General features: G+C 47.7%; 1 protein-coding gene across 2 annotated transcripts; it reads right to left on the bottom strand.

Moving 5' to 3' along the window:
• Window positions 1–222: 222 nt before the first annotated feature.
• Window positions 223–24,826, bottom strand: UNC13D (unc-13 homolog D). 2 transcript variants are annotated; one of them, XM_069076368.1, is made up of 33 exons: window positions 21,635–24,826; window positions 21,347–21,415; window positions 20,088–20,123; window positions 19,707–19,814; window positions 19,406–19,465; window positions 19,223–19,289; window positions 18,669–18,852; window positions 17,766–17,810; window positions 15,931–15,999; window positions 15,668–15,737; window positions 14,920–15,024; window positions 14,611–14,703; window positions 14,340–14,443; window positions 13,776–13,893; window positions 13,483–13,607; window positions 13,097–13,187; window positions 12,784–12,840; window positions 12,579–12,676; window positions 11,773–11,824; window positions 11,055–11,185; window positions 10,773–10,893; window positions 10,192–10,335; window positions 9,783–9,881; window positions 9,371–9,577; window positions 9,098–9,166; window positions 8,368–8,447; window positions 6,281–6,386; window positions 6,086–6,157; window positions 5,638–5,721; window positions 5,186–5,306; window positions 3,847–3,970; window positions 3,045–3,241; window positions 223–2,828 (listed from the first exon to the last, which is right to left on the bottom strand). In XM_069076368.1, the coding sequence occupies exons 3-33, from the start codon at window positions 20,121–20,123 to the stop codon at window positions 2,719–2,721; spliced, it is 3,147 nt and encodes a 1,048-aa protein (XP_068932469.1). In that variant the 5' UTR covers window positions 21,347–21,415; window positions 21,635–24,826; the 3' UTR covers window positions 223–2,718. The 2 variants fall into 2 exon arrangements, with proteins under 2 accessions (XP_068932469.1, XP_068932468.1); XM_069076367.1 differs by lacking the exon at window positions 21,635–24,826 and having other exon boundaries at window positions 21,347–21,628.
• Window positions 24,827–24,889: the final 63 nt, after the last annotated feature.

Raw genomic sequence — 24,889 nt, 5'->3', positions numbered from 1 at the left:
CGCCCACACCTCAGAATGCCCCTAATGTCCCTTTCCCAAACTCCCAGATTCTCCCCCCACGCCATCCCTGCCAATTACATTGACAAAAACACAAATAGCAACTGCTGGACCCCATGGACTGGGGCACTTGATCTTTCACTCTCTGGTTAGGGACCCCTCTCAACTTTGGATCCATGCATTAGTCCTGAGGGAACCTGACTTCTAAAGAAAAGGGTCAGACTCTTTCTTATGCTCTCTGGTTCTTTATTTTCCCAACCCAGAAATTTACTTAAATCTTAGGTTGGGTTCATATCTTCCCAAAAAGGGAGAGTAGGAAAGAACTTGGTATACAGGGTAAAGCAGGCAAGGGAAAACTATTTGTCCACATTAAAGGTAGACTTAATACAAGAGATTCACAAGGTCTTTAAGACCTAAACAAGCAGCAGTAATAACTTATATCTACTGTTAAACTATCCTCAGAGGCTGATACATAAAACATCAAAACACGAGGCATTCATGGGACTGCTGAAATGACTTTATCTCTTTACAGCTGCATTGCCCAAATGAATGAATCCCTCTAGGTCCCTGCCTTCTGGCAAGCCAGGTCCTGGGCTAGGCTATTGAAGTAATGACTGTTCTCCAAAAATATCCTGCAACATTTGCTAGGGACTTCTACCAAAGTGCATCTTTCACCAGCTGAGAACCCAGAAGTTTCCAAATTCTCAAAACTCACATGGTTGCCTTCAAGGATGGGAATGTTCAACTCAATATTGCTGCTCAATCATCTACTCAGGAAAGAAATAAAACTGAAGAGGCAGCCCAAAACCAAGGTCCAGCCTCACCCCAGAGAAGAGGAATGCTCTCTGCAGTCTGCTTTCAGCTGCCATACTGCTGGGGTGGAGGGAAGCTGGACACATTTCTCCAAGCCCAAGAGGCTTTAAGAGTGCAGACCCAGCTGGCAAATAAGAAGAGGGACTCAGAGTGAAGTAACTCCTTTTAAGTGGGTTACTTGTGGCTTTGGCTGGTGGCCAATCTCTGACACAGCCAGGGACTACTTAAGCTTTGAGCCACGTATGTTCAGCAATGTCCAAGACACAGGTTCAGCTGGTGGTACTGTGGAGTACTCCAATTAGAGCAGAGGGACATGCTTTTCCCCCTTCTCTCAACTAGACATATAGACATCTTTGAGCCTCAATAACCCGGCTGAGCCTAGAACTCTCCTGGATTTCATATATAATGTGAGTACTTATGTGGATACCCTCTTGTGGCAAAGGCCCTACCCTTAGGTAATCTGAGGTATAGCTCTGCCAAGAGACACCCAGATGGGCAGTGTTCTCCACTTATCTTAAACACATTCACAGCCTCAAACCCTGTGATGACAATTTCAAGCCTATGCTAACAAACTCAGATATCCTAAAGCGCAGTGTTTGCATGTAAAAATCCCAGAGCGGTAAGAAACAGGATTAGATGTTTCTATGCTTTTTTTCCCCTAAAAGCAAATGATCACAGTTCCAGAAACAAAGCCCTACCCCAAGTACAATAAAGCTACAGAACCACCCTCTTCTCCACCTCCATTCTCACCATCCATGGGCCTCCCATGGCAGTGGGGAGGGAAGACTAGCTTTACAGTGAACTCAGAAGAGAGTATGTGGGTGGCCAGGCTGGGCTCCTTTCCATGTGCCCTGAACCCATTTGTAGCCATTGAGTACCACTGCAGAGAGCACAATGGATTTTCTAGGAGAACAATATATTTTCATTGTTTCACTAAGAAAGAAAAATCAATGTTGGGGTAGGAAAAGAGGGCTTTAACTCCTAAACTGATGACCTGTCAATCAGCTCCTGCTTTCCTGTTACTCTTCTGACTCAGGCTTTAGGGGTCCAAGAACTTTCAGAAGACTAGGAATCCCCAGTAGCTCATCACAACCAGAGTCCTGTCTACTCACTGAGCCCAAGAGACAGGGCTTAGGTCTCAGCCATCTCTTCCTTGTTCTGATCCCAGTGTGTCACCAAAGTAGCATCCCACTCCCCCCAACTGTCAGTCCCCCTTACAAATGCACTGGGCACAAGGGAGCAAAGGTCCAGGGAACCTGAGACTGATGAGGCCTCTGTCTCCCATACTTCAGGGACTGAGCAGGTAGGAGGAGGCTCCGAAGTTGAATTATTGCTCTGTCTCTGCCATTTACTATGGGCAAGTCACATTTTTCTTTGTCTCAGTTTCCTTCTCTATAAAATGAAGGGATTGGATTAGATGGTCCCTGAGCTACCTCCTAGCTCAGACATGACTCTGACTATAACTGTTGGAACTAAGTTCAACCAGAACAGTTTTTTCTGTGAAAAGGGAGAATCTAGTACAGACTCTTGTCTTTCCCCTCCCCATTTCCACCCCTGGTTTTGAAGAATGTCTCTGAGCTGGAGAGCAGAAGACAGTTGTTACCCATTCCTCTTAGGGCCCCTAGAAGAAAAAACCAGGATGTGGTGGGGGCATCATGGTCTTACTGAGGATCGCCAGGCGGGGCGGGGGAGGTTTGTTCTACACACACATACCCCTTCTAGTCATTACTGCAGTGGACTTCTAGACTGTGCCATTCTGAACCCTTAAAGGGTCTGTGTCAACCCTTAATCACTGAGGAGCTTAGGGCTGCTGGGCTGGGCAGTTTAGGAGCATCTGTTCTGGTAGGAGATGAAGGGAAGATCCCAGACCTAACTCAGCCCCTGGGCCCATGCAGGTCCCTTCCACTTTTATTGTCCCAAACACTCAGCCTGTTTGGCACGCTGCCTTCGGAGCTTGACAAAAGCCTGAGCTTCCCGATCACCCTTCCTGATGTCCAGCAGCTGCAGGATAGGGTCCCCTGGGAAAGAAGACAGAAAAATGGGAAGAGTTAGAAACCCAGACAACTAAGCTTCCTGTTCTTATTTTCTGACAGGGCCTCACTGCCCCATGCCAATGTACTGACCATCCCAAAGCACAAATACTCTCCCACCTCCTCATAGCCTTCCTCCTATCTGTCCTCCACAGACCCCCACAGCCAGAAGCCCCAGCTCTTTTCCCCCAGCAGATAGCATACCATTAGAGGCAGGGTAGGTGAGAGGCAAACGTGTCTGAGGCACCTGGCCAGGATTATTGTCCCCAGAGAGCCCCGGGACAGTGTTGAGAGGAAGGAAGGCCTCTCCCTCCAGGTCATCAGTCCCCAGCCTGTCGTGGTCCAGCACAGTGAACAAGAGGCAATTTCCTTCCTTCTGGCATGACTCTGGAGACACCAAGCTGAAGACCAGCCACATGTGAGTGAACCCCTAAATCCTCCCTCCCCTCACATGGACCAGAGAAATAGGGAGTTAGCCCTTCTGTGCAAATGTAATGTAAAGCCTGAAAAGGGACATATAGAGGGTGTGTGTGTGTGTGTGTGTGTGTGTGTGTACCTGGGATGCTTGTGATGGGATCAGTAGGACATCTGGGGGCCTAGCAGAAGTTTTGACCCTTTATCTCCAAGACTTTTAAGTCAGAGACTTCCATTCTCTTCATCTAATAGATTCTGCTACAGGGAATTCAAGGTGTGAGATTTTTTTTCCTCTTTCAGCAATGGGACTCCCTGGGCTACAAACTTCACTCATGCACCCTGTCCCAAGCTCTCTCCCCTTTCATTCCTCCTGCCCCCCCCCCCAAGTCCTTACCAGTCATCTGAGAGAGGAGCCCTGGGCTTGTCTCCCTGGGGAGGGATCAATGGTAAAGGGATCCCAAAGTAACCCAGAGTCTGGAGACTGATTAGGCTCCGGGAAGGATAGGAAAGCTAGAGAGCTGATCTAGGCTTGAGGAGGGAGATCCCACAGAAGCACTTGGACACAAAGTGCAAAGGAAGGGCCATGACTCACAACTCAAAGGCTTCATCAAACAGAGGGTGCAGCTCCTTTTTGAACTTCTGCGTCTCTCGAGGGGCCACCTCTGCAAACTCGTGTCGTGGTTCCAGGGTCAGCTGGACAAAAGGATCGCTGGTGCCTGGAGGGGAGGAAGCTGGGGATGGGGAAAGGATCTCCTCTGCCCTCTCCCCTAACCTGTCACAACCCCAACATATTCCCCCTTACCCCCCACTTGTCCTCATTTAGCTGGGGCAGTCCTGACTTCCTCCAGTGACCACGGAGAATTTTGTCCCAAGCTGGCCACCCTAAATTTGTTGTGCCTTCTTGGCTTCTGCACATAGCAGAATTCCTGGGCCCTCCAGGGAGGAGAAACCTCTCCCCGCCAAAAAATTAGACAATTCTGTGCTTCTGTGTCCCCTGTGCTTGGATTGTCTGTCCTCCCTCCCCCTCTTCAGCTTATCCTTTAAAGCTCAATTCAAATGCCCCCCGCAAGAAACCTTCCCTGATTTTCACCCTTTCTCCTTTCCTCTCTGAGAAGTAATGACTTCTGTCCTCAGACTCCACATAGCACTTTGCTTTGTAGTTCTCTAATGCAATTATAGAATATAATTCTATATATTTTATCTCCCTGTGCAAAAAGATGACCTCAGGGGTTCTTGAAGAGTCAGGTTACAAAGAGTCAGACATGACTGAAATAACACAACCACCACAAAATGCCTCCCTTACTAACCTAGCTCGAGATTACCTTACATTTTTTGGCTTTCACATCATACTACGACTGACTCTGAACTTGGAATCCACTAAAATTTTGATTTTTTTTTTTTGGACAAGTTGATAACTAATCAAAGATTTGAGTTCAAATCTTGCCTATGCTACATACCACTTATGTGACCTTGAGCATGTAGCTTAATCTCTGGGGGCCTTAATTTCCTCCTATGTAATATGCAGAGATTGGACCTTAGGGAGAAGAACCATTTGTGGTGTCCTCTACCCAGATCCTTTTCAGCTCTGAATCTATGGATCCTATGGTCTATCCTGTCCTTACAAAGTTGTGTTTTTTAAGGGTGAAGCACAAGACTTTGCATTTCCCCTTAATAATTTTTTTTTAATAAGATCTCCATACTGATGAAATCATGGACCCTTGACATGATGAAGTATATCTTTATCTTATCTTCCTACTAGTCTGAAGACTCCATGTGGTTGGGGGCTGGGTCTTATCTAAATTTTGTATCTTCTCCAGCACAGATCTCTGAATACAGCAAGAACTTAAAAAATCTTTGTCACCATTGTTTGATAGGCCCAAAGGAACATGCTGTGTTCCTGTCCTTGTGCCTGGCTCTGCCTCCCTGCTCACCATTGGAGTCCAAGGGCAGCAGGTTGGAGGCACTGAGCACCTCAATCCGGAGTTTCTGTTCCGAGAGTCTGTAGGAGGCCTTGATGGTGATGACCCCAAACTCCTCTGATGTGGTATCCACCTTTGGGAGGGAGGGGGTATGAACAGCAGCAGCAGGTGAGAGTTCAGGACAGGTGGTAGAGAAGATGGGCCACTCCAGGGGCTCAGTCCTGCGTTATGTAGGTATATACAGGCCAATGGGGATGGCTAGGGGGAATGCTCTGGGACTCCACAAGGAGGAAGGTCTCTTTGGATAGGGATGAAGGAGACACCAAGAGCTTGGGAGAGGGGGGTATTTCACACTTGTACTCCCAAGACCACGATTCAAGATAGATGAGACAGTCTTACATTCTGACCTGCTCCTGGTCCCTTTCCTGTGCAAGGTTGAAGCAGGCAAAAAGAAATAGCCTCACCTGTTGCTGGATGCGGTTGCTAAAATATCTTTGAATGAGTTCCTGACTTGAGGATGCTTGCAGTTCCAGCTTCCTCTGCAGATCCTGGGGGTCATAATAGACCATGAAATTAAGTTTAAAAGTCATCTAATGCCTTATCTTACAGGCAAGAAAATCAATGGAGGCAAAAGGATATGAGGAGAGAGACATACTGATGGTGAGAGAGAAGTGGAATGGAAATGACAGCAGAGCAGAGTCAGAGGGCACAGGAGGGGACACCGTCAGGAGACAGTCACATGGGAGGCTGGGACAGTCAGGAGGCCATGCAGATGGGCCATGGTCAGATGGGGGCCACAGTAAGAAAGGGGACATCAATGGGAGTAAAATCAGATGTGGGGCATAGTCAGAGACAGTCACATACCTGCCCCCCACCCCAATTTCTCTACCCAACCCACCATGGGGCCCTTACCTGCAACGAAGGTGTGTGAAGGGCTTCTGGGGACAGGCCACAACCCTCACCATAAAAACAGAGCTCTAGGTTCTGGGCATTGAGACAACCATGATTACTCCCTGGGAATCCCCTTCCTCCCTCCCTTCCCTCCAATTCCCTTCCCATTGATGATAATATTGTCCAGCCCCCTCACCTTTCCCTCATCCTCCATACCTGCAAGGCAGTCTTCAGCTTCTTGGAGGTAAGGAGTGAACTCTGCTGGGCTACAGCTGTCTGGGTGAGCACGCTGAGGGTGTGGGTCCAGAGCAGCAATAAGAGACTGGAAACCCAGAAGACAGCAAAAGACAGACAGAGATGTCTAAAACAGAACTCATTTTTCCTCCAAAAACATTTCTTCTTCCAAATTTTCCTGTTTCTGTTGAGGGCATCATCATCTTTCCAATCATCCAAGTTCTTAACCTCAGAGCAGTTTTTTACTCTATCTTCTCTTTCATCCCTCACATCCAGTCAGTTTCCAAGGACCACAATATCTCTCTCTGTGTCTTCTCTTTGGAGGCAATCAGTGTAAATGACTTGCCCCAGGTCACACAGCTAGTAAGTGTCTGAGGTCAGATTTGAATACCTGATTCCAGGCCAGTGCTCTATCCACTGTATCACCTAGCTGCCCCCCCAATATCTCTTGTATCATATTCCTCTCTAGTCGTACTGCTACCACTCTAGTTCAGATTCTACACATTGCCTTTAGCCTAGACTATTGCAATAGCATCCTAACTGGTGATCCCACCTCCATTCCTTCTCCAATCCATCCTCTACATAGAAGTACATAATTGATATTCCTAAAGCACAGGTCTCAGGATGTCATGCCTCTGCTCAACAAACTCCCAATGGCTCTCTCTTGCCTAGGAAATAAAATATAAACTCAACTGGCATTTTGAGCCCTTCACAGTTTGGTTCCTGCTTATCTTTCCAGGCTTACTAAACATTACTCTCCTTTACAGATTCCACCTAACTTCAGCCAAATTAGCCCACTTGCTACTCTCTGTACCCAACAGCTCATTTCCTTCAGGGTTTTTGAACAATGTTTTACCTGGGATGCTCACCCTCCTCCCCTTAAAAGCCCTAGCTTCCCTCAAAATTCAAGAGCTACTTCCTATAGGAAGCCTGTTCTGATCCCCAGAGTTGCTAGTGCTCTCCCCACCCTCAATGACTTTGAATCAATTTTGTTTTTTGTGTATCTAATGTTTTACTCAATAGAATATAAACTTCTTGAAGGCAAGGACGTTTAATTTTTGTTATTGAATCCCCAGCACTTAACAGTGCTTGGCACATAGTAGGTACTGCCTTTTCAATGAATGAATTCCAACCCCATTCTCTATTTCTAGTCTCTATTCTCTTTTTTTCTTTTTCTTTTTAAAAAGCAATTGAGGCTAAGTAACTTACTCAAGGTTACAGGGCCAGTTATTTCTGGGTGTGGTACTAAGTATCAGAGCCCGGATTCGATCCCAGGTCATCCCGACTCTGGGGCCGGTGCTCTTACTCGCTGTGCTACCTGGCCGCCCCTAGTCTCTATACTCTTAACCCTCACCTACTTTAAGTGTGAGGCTGAGAAGAGGGTCCTTCTTAGGAAATAGTTTAATGTTGGTGATGGGTAGGAAGGCCTGTATGATGGGGGGTGATGGCAGAGGAGAACCAAGGGGCTGACTTCACTCAATGTTTTTATCAGTGTCTTGGATAAGCACATAGAGGATAGGCTAATTGGATTATAGATGACAGAGAGTTGGAAGGGACAGCTGATAACAGTGAACCCAACTAATAAGAGGAAATTTGATGGGAGTGAATGGAGAATCCCAAAATTCAGTTGAATAAATATAGGATGGAGATTTCTGACTTGGCAGAAATATATGTAAAAACATCCACACTGACAAAAAGCTCAATACAAGCCCACAGAGCAAGCTGGCAACTAAATAAAATAAACAAAAAACCTAATGTCATCTTAAGCTGTATTAATAGAGACACAGCATCCAGACTCAGGATGTTGTCCCACGGTTCTCTGTCTAGGTCAACTGTGGGGGAGAGAGGGCACATTTCAGGAAAAATATTGACAAGCTTGTGCCTGTAGAGGTCAGAGAAGGCTCCGAAGACCCATCCTAGGAGGCTCAATTGAGGAGACTGGCAAAATATAACTTGGAGAGGATAAGACTCAGGAGAGGAGACATTCTCAGGTATCTAAAGGCCTATCATGTCAGAGAAGGATGAGGCCCATTCAGTATTGCTGTGAGGATTGGGGAACAAATCCAAACCTGTTAAAGTTTTCCTGAACCAAGTTCCTGTTCATGTAATGAAGCTCTGACTCTAAGAATTTCATCAGAGGTAGGATGGCCTAGGGGAAAAAGAAAAAAGGAAGAGAGTTGTTTCCCTGCTGAGATCTAACCCCTGGCCTGACCCACCAGCCTGTCCTGACCCTCCCAGAACCACAGAATATGAACTAAACAGGACCTCAGAGATCATCAGGGTCAACTCTCATTTGACAGAGGGGGAAACAGAGGCCCAGGGAGGGAAAGAAGTTTATGCAGGGATGAATGGTTAAAGACATCCCTGTCTCCAACAGCCTGTATAAGGTTATTGAGCATACTAGGTTTGGAGTAAAAAATAAACTGAATTTCAATATGGTCTCTGCTACTAGGTGACCTTGGGCAAGTTTGGTTGGATTTTTTTTTGAGGCAATCAGGGTTAAATGATTTGCCCTGGGCCACACAGCTAGTAAGTATCTGAGGACAGATTTGAACTTGAACTCAGGTCTTCCAGACTCTAGGGTCAGTGCTCTATCCACTGAGCCCCCCAGTTGTCCCTGGGCAAGTTATTTAAACCTCTCTGGGCCTCAGTTCCCTTACTTGTACAATGAGGAGGGGGTAGACTAGATCTCTAAGATCTACTCTAGTTTCAATCCTATGATTCTTTGAAGCTCCCATACCTAGACTCTAGTCAATGCCCCACACTCCTAAAACCCCCCAGCCCAAAGGGTTCACTCACATCTTCAGGCATGGTGGTTTTACTGGTGCCCACAATTTTCTGGATGTGTCTAGAAATGCCAGCCTCCAACTGCCAACCACAAAGAGATCAGGAAGTCCATGAGGGGACAGGGGATAGGTGAGACAGTTGTTGGCTGAGATCCAGACAGGGCAGGGACATGTTAGGAGTCATCAAGGATAAGATCACCAAGTCAGGTTGAGGGTCACAGTCAAAATGAGGCCAAGAGCAAGGGAAGGTTCAAAAGGACCACGTTGGGGTGGATGTGGCAGGTACCTGCTCGGCCAGGGTCCGAACACCACTCCGAATCTCATGGTCCAGTCCAGCCAGGGCACCCTGCAGCTGGGCATGTAGCGTATGCTGTAGTTGTTCTGGTTCTAAGATGGCACCTGCCCACTGCTCTAGGTCTTTCCATGCAAGTTGGGTCGGGAGCTTCAGTACCACCAGCCGAAGCTGTTCCATGTTATTCACCACCACGCATAGCTAAGGCAAGGCCTTGACTCAGTTCATTCCAAGGCACTGACCCTCACCCCTTGCCCTGTCCCTGCCCCTGTGGTATTGCCCAGGAACAAACAGACCATGCAAGCCAGACATTCCTCCACTTGCCTCCTTCTCTGGACACCTACACCATCCTTTTCCAACTCCCATATATTTCCCCAATACCACCCCATCAAAACCAGGTTCTCACCATATTAGCTGCCTGTCCCTGGTCTTTCTGGTTGACAGAGAGTTCCTTGGCTCGAGCTTTGATTAGGCTACAGTACACCAGAGCCAGCTTACAGGTATCCTGGGGATGGATCATGGTCATTGGGGAAGAGAAGGGGAATAAAGAAACATGGCACTCCCATGGGGGAGCAGATGGGAAGAAGAACTCCAAGGGGCACAGGAGGCCACTGGAGACTGGCCTTTGGAGCAGAGTGAGGATGCTTGGGAGGAAGAGCAGGGACAAAATGTTACAAGGAGTAGAAGAATCCCTGAAGATTTGCTCAGGGAGTGAAGGTGCTCCAAGAGGGGAATGTAGAAGAGATGGGAGGGTCAAGAATATTTGGGTATCAGGGGCAGTGGGGAATGGTACAAGGCCCTCCTTCACTACATACCTCAACAAACTTAACTGTGATCATGAAGGCAACCTCAGGGTCCGGCCAATCTAGCTGTCGGGCAGTGTGGCTAATCTGGGCAAAGCATGTGGACAGATCCACAGCAGATGTGCTGTGTTTGATCAGCTCACCCAAAGGGACCAGCTTGGGGAGGAGAAGGGAAGAAAAGAGATGAAAAAATGAATGTAGCATTGGACCTAGAGTTGGGGAGGCCTGGGTTCAAATTCCTCTCCAGATAACTAGATGTGGGTTCCTCAGTAAGACCTCTACAAATCTCAGTTTCCCTATCTGTTAAATGCATATAATAGCACCTACTTCAAAAGATTGTTGTGAAGATCAAAATAAATAATATATTTAAAGCATCTTGTAAATTTTAAAGTACTGTATATGAGTTGGTATTATGAATACATTCTAAAGGGAGATGCCTCAGTTGATTCCAAATTTACTAAGGGTGTGAGATCTGACAGAGAAATGGGAATTATGTCTGAAAGTTCTTTTCTGTTGGCAATAGGGGATAAGCATTTAGGAGGAGAGTAAGTGTAGGAATCTCTCTGTGACCTGATCCTGCTCTCAGACCCTACCTGGTCCATCTGTACTGCCCGCTGGAGCCGAGCCAATGCCACACTATAGGTCTTCAGCAGCCAGGCAGGAATAGCTGGGAGGAACCACTTGTGGAAGCCATCCAGATCCAGGGTCCCATCCCTGGAAGAAGTGACAGGTGGGTGAAGGTCCAAGGGAGAACAGGCTACCTTGGGCAGCTGAGTAGCTTGTGCATGCCTTAACATGACAGCTGCTATCCCAGGGTAATCTCTTTTAAGTACTTTCTTTCCTCTATATCCCCTCTTCCCATTCAGCACAGGTACCTCTCAGAAGGAGGGGGAACTAGCTGATAGAGCTCCTTGAGGCTAAGGTACAGCTGGAATAAGCTCTCCCCCATCTCTGGGGACACGACACTACCCACCATCTCCATGTGTTCCTTTACCCTCTGGGCCACCTGCGGAGAGAAAGGGCTGTTGGTCAGCAATGCCCTGCTACAGTATTAGACCAAGCAGCAATAGCATCCCAGGGTAGTAATGCTCTCTCTGGCCTCAGGTAGCTAATTAGTGCAGTGGACAGAGCACTGGGTCTGGAAGTCAGGAAGACCAGATTTCAAATCTGACCTAAGACTCCCTACCTGTTTGATCCTGGGCAAGTCACTTAACTGCTGTCTGCCTCAGTTTCCTCAACTATAAAATGGGGATAATAATAGCAACTGTCTCCCAGGGTTGTTGTAAGGATTAAATAAGATATTTTTATAAAGGGGCATCTAGGTAGCTATACAGAGCACAGACCCTGGAGTCAGGAGGACCTCAGTTCAAATCTGGCCTTAAGACACTTGACACACTTTGTAGCTGTGTGATGTTGGGCAAGTCACTTAACCCCAATGGCCCTGCCTTCCACCCCTCCAAAAAAAAAAAAAAAAGATATTTTAAAAATGTTTGACATAGTGCCTGGCATATAGTAAATGCTTTATAATTGTTTGCTCCCCTTCTCCAGAGTCTCTTTTGGAAGGGAAAAGAGAGAAAAGATGAAGGGCCTCACAAGCTTCTGCAGCTCCAAGAAAGCCATGGAGAAAAAATTAATCTTCAGTGTGCTAGAGAGAAGGAGTTAGAAGAGGAAAAGATTAGGCTGGGCACACTTACTTAGTGTTCTTTCCCTGCCCCAAGCCTGGACTCTAAGATCAGTTCTTCCTACTTCCCCCAAACTTGGGTTCCCCACAGAGCCATAACTATCAATTTGGGTACATGGGCAAGCTTTGCAAAATACGTGGGAATGGGGAGGGGGAAGGAGGGAGAGCAATAGGAAATTCAGACTCAAATCAATTTTTAAAGACAAATTCTTGGTGGGCGGAGGGGATGGCAGGGTCAGACTCTAGGACACTGGTGAGGAAAGAGATGGAAATCTTGGTCCCCATTAGGAGATAGGGACTCTGCCAGCAAGTTTCTGGGGAACAGTCACTATAGGGTTGAGGTGGGATGTGGAGGGAAGAAACAAAGTTAGGCCAGCATAAGACTAACATGAGATTGTGGCTGCTGCAGAAACGCCATAGACTCTCTAAGTTCTGATGCCCTGGGTCAAACCCTTCATGCCCTAGGGCTGGCTCTGGCTCCCGGATCCATATCCCTTGACCTCTAGATTTCTAGCTTTCACTTCTCAACTCACAGTCCGGAACCCCATCTTCTAGCTCCCAGTTCTCATAGTCCAGGCCCCCAGCTCTCAATCTGTTCAGTCCAGGGGCCCTTTCCCTCCCTCTGTCTCCCTCCCTCAGCTCAGATCCTCTGAAGCTAGGTACCCAACCCCTGCTCTCTCAGCCCAGACCCCAAGGTCCCTTTCTGGCTATCTCTCACTTGTTGAAGATTTTGTTCCAGGTTCTCTGACACTGATGCAGATCCCCACTGACATCTAGAACCAGGCTCAACACGGACTTACACATTTCTTGCATGTCCTAGAAGGGAGTATGGATTGAGAGAAGAAAAATGAGCAAGTCAATATTGGAGAAAAGACCTGAAACCTCTTTATTCCAACCTTCTGACCCCATGTCCCGCCTTTCACCTGGACCATGGGCTGATGGTGCTGCTGCTTCAGATGGAACCACTCCAAGGTGCCTGTCTGTGGTGGGGTGGACTCATTAGTATCTGTCTCAGGGGCCTGAGAAACCAAGACCTGGCACCCACCAAAGAAAGATGCCAAAGTGCTAAGGGTAGGCTGGGAAAACCAGGAATTGGAAAGAGGGTTCTAATACTCATTGGGCCACAGGGGTCAGCCTTCCAAGTAGGAGCATGGCCAGTGGCCACTGACTGGATAGCCTTGGGCATCCCACCCTTACCATCAGGTCAGGAGATGGGGGACAGAGTAAGAAACATACCCGCAGCACCTCAGACACCAGAGAAGACAAGGGTGCCCCATTTGGGCACAGCTCCGCAAATGCCTTCATCTTACACATTTGGATCAGGACCCTGGACATGGGAAAGAGAAGGAGCTATGTTCAAAATGCCCATCCACCCTGTGCCCAAATGACTCATCCTCCTACCTGGCCCTCAGCCCGGATCTTTATACATAATACTTGTGTTTCAAGCTCTTACCTTTCTCCCCAACTTAGAACACCCTCAGTCTAACTCCTTCTCCTTTTCTATCCACTACCTCTCTCCTCAACCCAAGAAGAGGATCCCCTTGCCCACTCCAAATCTAGGGAAACAGGGCTTTAGTCCTGGAGACCAGGATAGAAATAAGAAATATGGGGAGGCATCTTACCTGAGGAGGGACTGCAGACGAGCTGGAGACCCAGAAGCTGAGAGGGGGAATATAGACCGGAACCTCCGGATCAAGGAGAGTCCATAGGTCAATAGGGAATTGAAAGAGGCAGCTAGTTCTTCCCTCTATGAAGGGCGGAGAGGCAAAAGAGTTAATACAAGGGACGGAGGGAGGGAGACACCAGTATATGACATCATAGTTTGGGGGCTCAAGAACCTCCTCTTCCATGCGACTGTAAAAGGATCCTTGTCTTCTCAATAGTCCTTCCTCGCCTCTCCCCTCAAGAGTCCTACCTGCTCTGATTTCAGCCTTCCCTGTATCCATTGATACTCCATGGCAGTGATGGGGTGTAGCAGGCAGCTCCCCGGGAACTCCAGACTCTGGTAGAGTCGGCTATAGGCCAGCCACTGCCTACATTGGGTATGGACGGCATCAGCCTTGCATAAAGCTGGGCACTGGCCCTCAGGTATGTTGGTCCTCATTAATGTCCTCTGCCCTCCTCCCCAAATCCCCACCCCAGCCCAAAAAACCACAGGCCCAGGTACAGGGTACAAAGGGAAATTGCCTCCTTTTAGACTCTAGGATAGGGGTGAGCTCAGCACCAGTGCCTTTTCTGGCACTGGGGAACAGTCCTCTTAGAATACTCATACCAGGGGTGGCTAGGTAGTGTGGTGAATAGAGCACCAGTCCTGGAGTTAGGAGGACCTGAGTTCAAATCCAGCCTCAGACACTTAACAATTACTGGCCTCAGACACTTAACAATTACTAGCCGTGTGACCTTGGGCAAGTTAACTCCAATTGCCCTGCCTTTTCTCCTCCAAAAAGCTAAAAACAAACAAAAATAAAGGAATACTTACGCCATAGACTGGTGAAATTCAGATAGGTCTTTCTGTGTGGCATGGAGGAAGAGAATGGTGGAGGCCTGGGGGCTCAGCTCTCCATCCCAAGAAGTGCTACCAGCCTGTAAGGGAAGGAGGGAGCTCCGTGTTTAGGTATGTGTGAGGCACCTTGTTCTGAGGCTACCTGGAGAATGTTTGATAGTAGTGCCTCAGACCTATTCCTCTCTGCTCTGGCTTCCTGGCTCCCTCCCCTGTCCCTTAACACCTCCCTCTCCCCTTACATAGGTACCTGGTGCTGAGTGACCTCATGAGACACCAGCTGCTGAAGAAGATGGCGATGCACTGTATAGCTGGGATGGGTGCGGCTGGTAGTGGTGGCTCTCTACGATAGAGAACAGGCCATGGAAAGAGAGGAAGATTTTCCCAAGGGCCTGCGCACTCCCCCTACCCCCCAAAGCCTTTATACCCCCCAAAGCCTTTATCCCCCCCACTGGGTCATTGTAGGTGAGTCACCAGAGAGACAAAGGAAGATAGGTGTTGGGTTTGGCTCCAACAGCCTCTGACCTCTGATGCCTACCTATCCTTCTGTCCCACTTACCCGCTTATGAATGAGCAGAAATTGCAAGTGGCACTGCCCTCGATCTGGGTAGGTTTCTGTTCGTGGCTCCAGTGGATACCACTGATCCTCCCGGCAGTGTAGGTCCTGTGCAAGGGCACATAGATGAATATGAAGAAATATAAATGGATAAATGGCTAACTAGGAATTCTAGTGTCCAGGGTAAATTCAATTGGGGGGTGAAGGGAGTGAGGGACAGTAGCAGGCAGGGAATATGGTGATGGCAGTAGATGGACCCCAGAAAAGAAAGTGACCCTGGATTGACTGACTGGAAAAGGATTATACCTGTGGACATCGGTGCCCTAGGGCAAATCTCCAGTTGTCCCACCTTAGTTATGACGCCACAGGTAAACATGGGAATATATGGACAGGGATACTGATAGCTACATGGCATACAGGCACTGGAATGAAATGCATGCCCTATCCCTTAGGCCATAAAGAATGCCCTGGCATGGACACCTGGTACCAGGTGACTCAAAGATATACATGTGGAAAAGGGGACATAGATGTCAGTACAGAGTGACATAGGATAGGCACCAAGTGACCAAGTCTCTGAGCCTCTAGAGGAAGCTGAGTCACTGAGGGAATATCTCCTGGTTCCCACTAGCTACCCACACTCATCCTCAAGTATCAGCATCTTCTCCACCCTTCAGACTAGACTTGGACCCCTCTGATCTTTCAGTCCCCTTCTTCCCCACCTCCCCTTCCGTCTCCCCCTTTTCTACTTCACCTGCAGCCTCAGGACCACATTCCCCAAAAAGTCATCCTGTCCCTTGTCCTTTCGTGCTTCCTTGAAGATCCTGAGTCAGAGAGAGGGGCCCAGTGAGGAAGAAGCCGGGAAGGCCCAGGCTGGGTTCTGATTCCCCAAGGGTGGCCACTTTAAAGCTCCTTAGCTGAGCCTGGTGCCAGGATAGGGCAGGTAGTCCACCCAGAGAGGCCTCTGCCCCTTTTCCCCATGCCCATGCACCTTCTCATGTAGCATGGAGTCCTTACCTCCGGAGGCCATGCAAATCAGTCAGCTCCCCCAGTTTCTGCCTCACAGACTCCACCTGGTCTGCATCCCTTATGGGGAAAGGGAGATCACAGAATTAGTGGAAAGCTGGAAAGGACCTCAGCTATGTTGGGGTGAGGGGTGTAGGACAGAGAGAGGCCCCTCTTGTAAAAGCAGCCTCTATTTGCAGATACCATGAAACTGTGAGGCACAACACTGAATGACAAGTCAGGATTCAGAAAGACGCCCATGGATAAGAAGGGCAGTCTGCATGTATGAAGATGAAAGTTTAAAGGAAGAGATGAAGTCCTACAATAAAATTTAAAAAACTTCACAAGTACAAGATGCAGAAGGCATGGCTAGACAATCCTTGTGGAAAAGACCTGGGGATTTTAGTGGCTTACAAGCTCGATAGGAGTTAACATACGGCAGCCCCAAAGCTCAGGTATCCATGACTAGAGATAATAGTTACTCTGCCCTGGTCCAATCATGTCTCAAGTACCAGGTTCGAACTTGTACACTGCATTTTAAGCACAAGTTGGAGACCATCCAGAAGAGGGAAACTGGAGGGAATCACTGGTCTCGAGCTGAAAGGAAACTTAGAGGCCATTGAAGCCAACCCCTTATTTTACAAATGAAGAAATTGAGACGCAGAGATGCTAAGTGATTTGGCTGAGGTCACACAGCTATTAAGTGTCTGAAGCAAGATTTGAACCTGGGCCTTCCTATACTCAGTCAAGGTAGTTTCCAGGAAGCCAGGCTGCTTCTCACATGATCAGATAGTCATTGCTAGAGAAGAGGGATTGGTCTTGTCCTGATGGTGCCCAAAGCAGATTGAGGACAAAAGCTGCAGAGGAAGATTGAAGGAAAGTCTTCCTGACAATTAGAGCTATCCAAAGTGGGATGGGCTACCTTCTGTGGGAGTGGGTTTCCCTTTCATAGATTCTTTGATTGGTCCATAAGAATTTATTAAGCGCCTACTATATACCAGTCATTGTACTAAGTTCTGGAATACAAGAAAGGTAAAAGACAGTCTTTGTTGTTAAGGTACTCACAGTCTAATGGAAGAGACAATGTGCAAACAACTATTTACAAAGAGGATATATACAGGATAAACTGAAAATAATCAACAAAGAGAAGGCCCTAGAATTAAAAGGGAATCAGGAAAGGCTTCTTGTGGAAGGTAGGATGTTACCTGGGGCTGGAAGGAAACCAGGGAAGCCAGGAAGCAGAGATGAGGAGTGAACTTTCCAGGCACAGGGAACAGCCAAGGGAAATGCCCAGAGTAGGGAAATGGATTGTCTTGTGTGAGAAACAATCCAGTGTCCCTGGATTGAAGAATATGTGGGAGGGCGAAAGGTGTAACAATACTGGAATGTGCGAGGGGGAATTTTTTAAAAAGGCTAGATGCCAATTTGGGGCAGCTAGGTGGCACAGTGGAGAGAGGGCCAGGCATGGAGTCAGGAAGACTCATCTTCCTGAGTTCATATCTGGCCTCGGACACTTGCTAGCTGTGTGACTCTTGGCAAGTCACTTAACCCTGTTTGCCTCAGTTTCCTCATCTGTAAAATGATCTGGAGAAGGAATTGTCAAACCACTCCAGTATCTTTACCAAGAAAACCCCAAATGAGGTCACAAAGGATCAAACATGACTGAAAAACAACTGAACAATGTCAGTCATGTCATGGAAGGAATTCTGGGCCAGATAGGGGTTATTAATTAGATGACCTCTGAGGTCCCTTCCAAATCTGAGATACCATCCACAGTATTTGGTAGTAGAGTGATTCTCCCTTTGCAACCATCAGAACATGGCAGTGCTCAGCCCTCACATACGTACCACATGTCCAAATGGAAACTGGCAGTGGTTATGTCCTCAAATTCCCTGTGAGACAGAGAGGGCAGTTTTGTGGTTGAAGGGAAGGTAGAGTGATAGATCCCATTCTGTTTGTCTGCTCTGATCTTTCTCTCTCCTCTAGTTCATACCCATTTTTCTGAGAAGAAAACAAAACAAAGCAAAACTGCCTTCTTGCCCATTCCCCAAAGCCTGTTTCTCTTTCTCCTGCCTCTGAAACTCCTTCACTTTTTCTAAAACTGAGACTCCCCTATGGGAAGCCTTCCTGGATTCACTCAACCTGTTCTTCACCTTGCTGATCCAGAATCATAGGCTTTCAGCTGGAAGACATCTCAGAGGCCATCTAGGCCAGTGGGTAGTGCACAAGACTCTGCAATCAACCCTAACAATGCAGGCTTTGCTGGAAGAGCTCCAGTGAGGGTTACCCACTATCTCCTGAGATCTACTCCATGTTAGGAAGTTTTTCCTTACATAGAACCTAAATCCACTTTCACAATTTTCACTTATGACACCTAGATCAGAACTGCCCATCCACCCCCAATTCTACCCCCAACCCCAGTAAGGCACTTGGTATTCGTGTTGCTATGTCTGGATACTTATTGCCCAAGTAAGATTGTAAGATCCTTGAGGGCAGGGATTAGATTTTTCCTTTACCTTGTACTCTGAACATTCACTACAGTACTGGTCCCCTTGGGGGACTTTGTGCATACTTGCTGTCTGACTAGCTTGGTAGACTACATACATACAGCTACCTCTAAAATATAGTCCCAGGCTGCTTTCATCCTACTCAGTAAGTAATAAGGTGAGGGGAGAGATGAAACCCCCAGCTAGGCTTATAGAAGGATAGAGCAAACATGGGAATTTGGGAAGGAGGGAAGAGGGACTTACAGAAAAAAAGTCTCATCCCACTCAGGGTTAAGGGTTTGGCTGATGACCTGAGTCCGATGGGTCTGGTCTTCAGGGATTGTGTTCTTCACGACGGCCTTTTGCCGTCGCCGATGCCCAGGGCTGTCCTCTGGCACGCTCACCCCCTGCTCAATAATGCCCAGCAGGCAGTAGGGATCACTGTACCCTGATACCAGGTAAGGAGAAAGGAGGAGGAGGAAGGAAATGAGAAGGAAAGGAGAGAAAGTCAACCGTGAAGCTCAGTTCTTCCTCACCCCTAATTTAAAGTCACAGAAATCTGGCCAGGGAGGGAACATCTGGTATCTCTGCCTCTTTCTGGGTTGGGGGTGGGGAACGGGTTAACTCAGGAGAGCCAAAAAGGAGTGAGAGATGAAAACCAAGTGTATGAGAGCCTGGCAACTGGTAAGGAGAAGCAGCTAATTTGGGGTTGCAGACTTTTGGGAGAAGGGCTTGCACAGAATCCCCTCCTATCCCACTTGGAGAGGATCCTAGCCCTCATAGAAAGTAATAGGAAGGACCCCCACTTCTCGACTCACCACTGACATCCTTTCCAAGAATGCCTTTGGCCCGCTTTACTGTCACCTTCAGGCAAAACAATGGCTTCTGGAAGGAGGGAGTTTGAGGGGGAGGCAATGAGACCAGGAAATGGCTGGAGTCACCCAATCCCCTCCCCCAGGCCTCCAGAGGCTTCACCTCTCCCACCCCCTTGCCTTCAGTACCTCAAGATCCTGAACCTTTCGGAGTAGCTGTTGATGTACCTCAGGCTTCATTTGAAAAGCCTAGGGATTCAGGGGAAGGGGGCCGGGGAGATGAGGAGAGGAAGAGAGGAAGAGGAGGATGAGGATGGTGGGGGCAGGGGATTAGCCACAGGGGAATTAGGAGACTAGGAGGAAGAGGGGCCTTGAGTCTGTATCACTTTGGTATGGGGACATGATGTATAAGTTCTAAGGCCAGGGTGGGGGTGGGGTGATGAAGGGAGAAGCTGGGAAAGAAGGAAGGACAATGGGTCTTATGTTTTACCTCCTGTAGGTAGCTCAGCAGCTCAGACGCTTCTGCTACATGTTTGGGCTCAGGTTGGCCCAGCCGGTGCAGGACCGTATAGAGAGCTTCCTCATAAAGCAGAGCCTGCTACAAAGTACCAGGGAAATCTAGTTCAGATACAGCCCAGGGGCCTGAGTCTCCAGCCCCCCTTATACAATTCCTGAGGACCCCAATCCAAGTAGCCCAGAACATTACTTTCAACTTAGCTTCTCCAACCCATCCCAAATTCTGACTCCCTGGAAGCCATTGCCCAGAGCAGGGACAGGGAGCCCTGTCGGCAAAGTGAAGGGGTTCAGGAGCCAGAGGACCTGGGGCTTCCCTCCAGGTCTCCCATTCTTTCTCTACACCCCGGGTTCTTACCTCCTCTGGGGAAAAGTGATGAGATGGAGTCTCCATCTAGGAAAGAAGAACAGGAAGACCCACCATATGAGCTCTGTGCTAGGCAAGAGCTAGATAGAACAAGGATTAGATAGTCCACCCAGTGCTATCCAAAGGATGTCAGCAAGAAATGGTTGGTCCAGGGTACAGCCTGCCAGGCAGCAGCAGTGAGAATCTTTCAAAGAAGGGAGCGTGAGGTCCTAGTGCTACTCATCCGCCAACACAACTGTTGATTTTTCTTCCTCCCCCCTCCCTGAATGGCACCGTCTCCTCCCTTCCCAGGGAGAGGCCAAAGCTTAGGTCAGGGTAGAGGAGCCCAGCTACCTCTTCGCTGGCCTGGCCATGCCTGAGGCCTTCGAGAGGCTCACTGTGAGGGTCCATTGGACTTCAAGGATGCCTGCCCTCAGTTCTACTCTATAGAAGCTAGAGATATATGCCTGCTTTGTTCTGTCTGGTTCCCCTTTCTCCACCCTGCCCCCCCTCCCCACCAGCCTACCCCTAGAGGAAACCACACAGCTTATCTAACCTCAAGTACTCCCCTACTACATCAGCAACGGAAGTGTGAGGCCTCCTTCTGAGGACAATGTGAGCCATGGGAGTTGTCAGGAGCTTAGGTGGGAGGAGGATGGGGAGATAGATATCCTGAGGGAGGGAGTGATCAGCTAGAGCCCTGGGTGTTTTCTCTCCAGGGCACTGCCCACTCTTAAGCAAAGGCAATGGAAAAAGCTGGGGAGGGAGGGAGTGGGAGTCTCTTAACTATTTATTCAGGTTTTGTTTGGTCAAACTACTGTGAGAACTGTAGGGCCCCCTTCCAGCCAGTTAGGGGAATTAGGGTCAACACCACAAAGCACTAGAGAACCCATGAGCACAACTCAGTTCCCAACACTGTCTTTGTCTCCCAACTTTCCTCACTAAGAAGTCCCAGAGAAAGCTCCTCTTCTGCTAATGGGCCAACACCTGGGAAGAGAACTCAGCTGTTACCCAGTACTATTTCTTGGAGCCTGGGGGCAGGGGCAGGGAGGAATGGGGACTGAGACCACAGACCAACCTTTCCTTCCTCTGGCTCCCCTCTCATCTCCTGACCTCAACTCCTCAAGCTAAAGCCATAGGGGTGGAGTCAGCTAATGGAAATTTGCTATCAGGGCATCATCTCTGTCTGAGCACAGCACCCTATTCCACACACAAGGCCCCACCACCCTCTTGCCCCTGCCTAGCCTCTTCCCTCCAACAGTTTTTCATACCTCTTGGTCGGTTTGAGGGAGGGTTTCCAGCAAAAGACCTTTGGCCTTCTGGCGCCTTATCTTGATGCCCTGGCACAAAAGAGGAAGACGCCGCCGTAAGGGTTGAGAGACAGGTGTCGCCATGGTGGCTAGTTCTCTTTCCCTCTGATAGGGGAGACCAACCGGTAGCACTGGGTTGTGCAAAACTACTTAGGGCACTGCCACCCCCAGTGGGGTAAGGCTAAATGTGTTTGGTGAGAGGGAGGAGGGGAAAGGAGGAAGAGAGGAAGAGAAGTCAAAGGGCCTTACTGGGTTTCACCACGCAGGGATCTAGAAGTTGGGCCCCCAGGTCCCTTTCTTCTTCCTCTGGTCTGGATCCCTCCCTCTGGACTGTCCCTCCCCCTTTTAAGAGTCAGAAGCTGGGTTTTGTAGGAGGTACTCTGCTGCAAGGCACATTGGGAAGGTCTAGCCCCACTACCCTATAGTGTAGGTGTCTGGGTGTGTTTGGACAGCTTGAGTTCTTTGACTAGAAATCAAACAGGGATCCAGGGAGGATGGTCTAGAGATGGGCAGGACAGAGCTGACCTTTAAGTATTCTAGGAGCTAGTGCCTCATTGGCTCCTAGAAGCCCCAGGACTGCAGAATTAGAGAGGGGGAAACCTCTGCACCTTACCAGAATAGGTAAGTCTCCCTACACTAACAACCATCTAGCCTAGCTGGAATGTTGACATTCCACTGGAGTGAAATACCTGGCTCCACCTAGAAAAGCAGAGATATCTTCTTTGCTCTTTTTTTTCTCCCCTTTTTGGAGGGGGGAGGGCAGGGCAATTGGGGTTAAGTGACTTAACCAAGTGTTAAGTGTCTAAAGTCGGATTTGAATTCAGGTCCTCCTGACTCCAGGGCTGGAGCTCTATTCACTGCACCACCTAGCCACCCCTATCATCTTTATACTTAACCCAGTCCCACCAAAAGCCAACTTCCTCCTTTCTAACTAATGGGGGTCTCTCGGTCTGCCTCTTCTCCTCTTTTCCTATACAATGGGAACCAAGTACAGCTACAGTCTAGTATGGGGATAAATTCATTGGCGTTGAGGGCTGAAGCTAATGTGACCATGTGTTTGTGAGGGAATGACTGGGATCATGAGTTGAAGGGGTAGAGGAACTGGGGAGTCTAAGTATTTGAAAAGGAGTGATTGCTTTGGGGAAGCCAATAGTGAGCTAGTCACCTATTTTCTAGAGGAGGGTAAGTTACTTGAAGATCCATAGATAACTTCTGCAAGGCTCTGGACAGGATGGAGAGTTTTCAACTTTTTTTTAACATGTGAAGTCATGCAAAATATATTTCCATATTAGCATGTTGCAAAAAACACTTCCCCCACAAAAAAAAAAACAGCAAACAAACAAGAAAATGGGAAAAAAAAAGCAGAGTTCATCAGTCCTCTGGGGGTGAATAGCATTTTTCATGTGTCCTTTGGAATTGTCTAGGATTATTGTATTGATTAGTCTTTTACAGATGATCATTGTTATAATATTGCTGTTACTGTGTACAATGTTCTCCCTGTTCTGCTCACTTCACTTTGCATCAATTCATATAGTCTTTCCAGGCTTTTCTGTCATTTTTTTTCAGTTCAACTTATTTTTTTGCACAGTATTTTATTTTTTCCAATTACATGTAAAGATCATTTAACGGTCATTTTTTTTTTTGCTTTTTTTTGGAGGGCAGTTGGGGTTAAGTGACTTCCCCAAGGTCACACGGCTAGTTTTTGTGTTGTGTCCGAGGCCGGATTTGAACTCAGGTCCTCCTGACTCCAGGGCCAGTGCTGTATTCACTGAGCCACCTAGCCGCCCCTTAATGTTCATTTTTGTAAGATTTTGAATTCCAAAATTTTCTACCTTCTTCCTCAAGACAAAAATCTGTTATAGGTTATACATGTGCAATCATGTTAAACATTTCAAATCAGTCACATTATGAACAAAGAATCAGAACAAAAGGGAAAAATCACGAGAAAGAAAAAAAATTGAAATAGTATGCTTCGATCTGCATTCAGACTCCATAGTTCTTTCTCTGGATGCCTTCCACAAGTCTTTTGGAATTGTGTTGGATCATTGTATTGCTGAGAAGAGCTAAGTCTATCACAGTTGATCATCACACAATATTGTGGCTACTGGGTACTCTCCTGGTTCAGAATCATTTCATTTGTCTTTCCAGGTTTTTCTGAAATCTGCCTACTCATCATTTGTTACAGAATAATAGTACTCCCACGACATTCATATACCACAATTTATTTAGCCATTTCACAATTGATGGGCATCCCGTTTCTGATTTTTTGCCACAACAGAAAGAGCTGTTATATTTTTTTGTACCTAAGGTCCTTTTTTTCCTTTGATCTCTTTAGGATACAGACCTAATAATGGAATTGCTGGGTCAAAAGACATGCAGTTTTATAGCTTGTTGGGCAGTTTCAAATTGTTCTCCAGAATGGCTGGATTTAGTTTACAACTCCACCGACAGTACACTTAGTATCCCTATTTTTCCACATCCTCTCCAGCGTTTGTCATTTTCCTTATGTTGGCCAGCCATTTTGGCTAGGTGTGAGATGGTACCTGTCATCTTCATTTGCATTTCTTTAAGTGATTTAGAGCATTTTTTCATGACTATTTATAGATTTAATTTCTTCTGCTGCCTGTAGAAGAGATTCTTAATGATGATGGTGACAAAGGGAAAGTCTGAAAGTGGCAAGAAAGTGCTAGTTCCTTTCTGGCCCTAGGTGTTAGAGAAGTAATAGCCAGCCTTAAAAAAAGGCTGCTGAAGTATGGTGTATTCAGAATGACAGGCTTGTTTATCATGGGGGGAGAGTAGCTTTTGGCTCAGTCCTGATTTATCTTGGCCATCTCCCAAGACATCCCCAGGGCTGGGGATCTAATCCAATTTGGTGGGGGGGATACAGCCTTCCAGATACCCACCCACAAAATAATGGAAGCACTGAATCCAGAAGGGGGCAGTTCCTGTATACCTTCCCCCCATCCCCCACATCCCAGGGATGTCAGCATGGGTAGCACAGACCTGGCAGGTAGGACTTTTGACATGGCCTATGCCGAAAGAGGAATTAAGTTTATGGGAGTAGGAAAGTTACAGTCCATGCATGGGCTGAGCCCCATGGTCCTGTTATACTGCAGAGCTCTCTGTGATTAATGGACTCCAGGGAGGGGCAGAAGGATTGTGCCTGAGAATTTAATTCCACTTAGGAGTCCAAGGTACATTAGATGAGGAACAGACTGGCTTTCTTTTCTAGTCCAAACCACATCCACAGCTATGTCAACTTTTTTTCATTGACAGCTCTCAGCCTGGGACTAGACTGCAAAAGGAAGAAAGGGTTATCTAGAGGACAAGCAGCAATACTCACAGAATTCTTCAGCCCTAGGCTCTGGCAGACTTCCACATGGGGCAGTTTCTGAGCGGGGGCATACTGGGATCAAAAAGCAGGACTCAATGTGAGAGTATGAAGCCTAGTGAGAACTTGCACTTCCCAAGAGGACTCACCCATACTCAACCCAGGCTCCTTGG

Source organism: Petaurus breviceps, unplaced genomic scaffold (genome assembly GCF_028583685.1).
Source record: "Petaurus breviceps papuanus isolate PSGF00001 unplaced genomic scaffold, PetGlider_PUasm1.0 90925, whole genome shotgun sequence".
In the NCBI taxonomy this organism is placed as follows: domain Eukaryota; kingdom Metazoa; phylum Chordata; class Mammalia; order Diprotodontia; family Petauridae; genus Petaurus; species Petaurus breviceps.
This window is presented reverse-complemented; position numbering and strand designations above follow the sequence as displayed.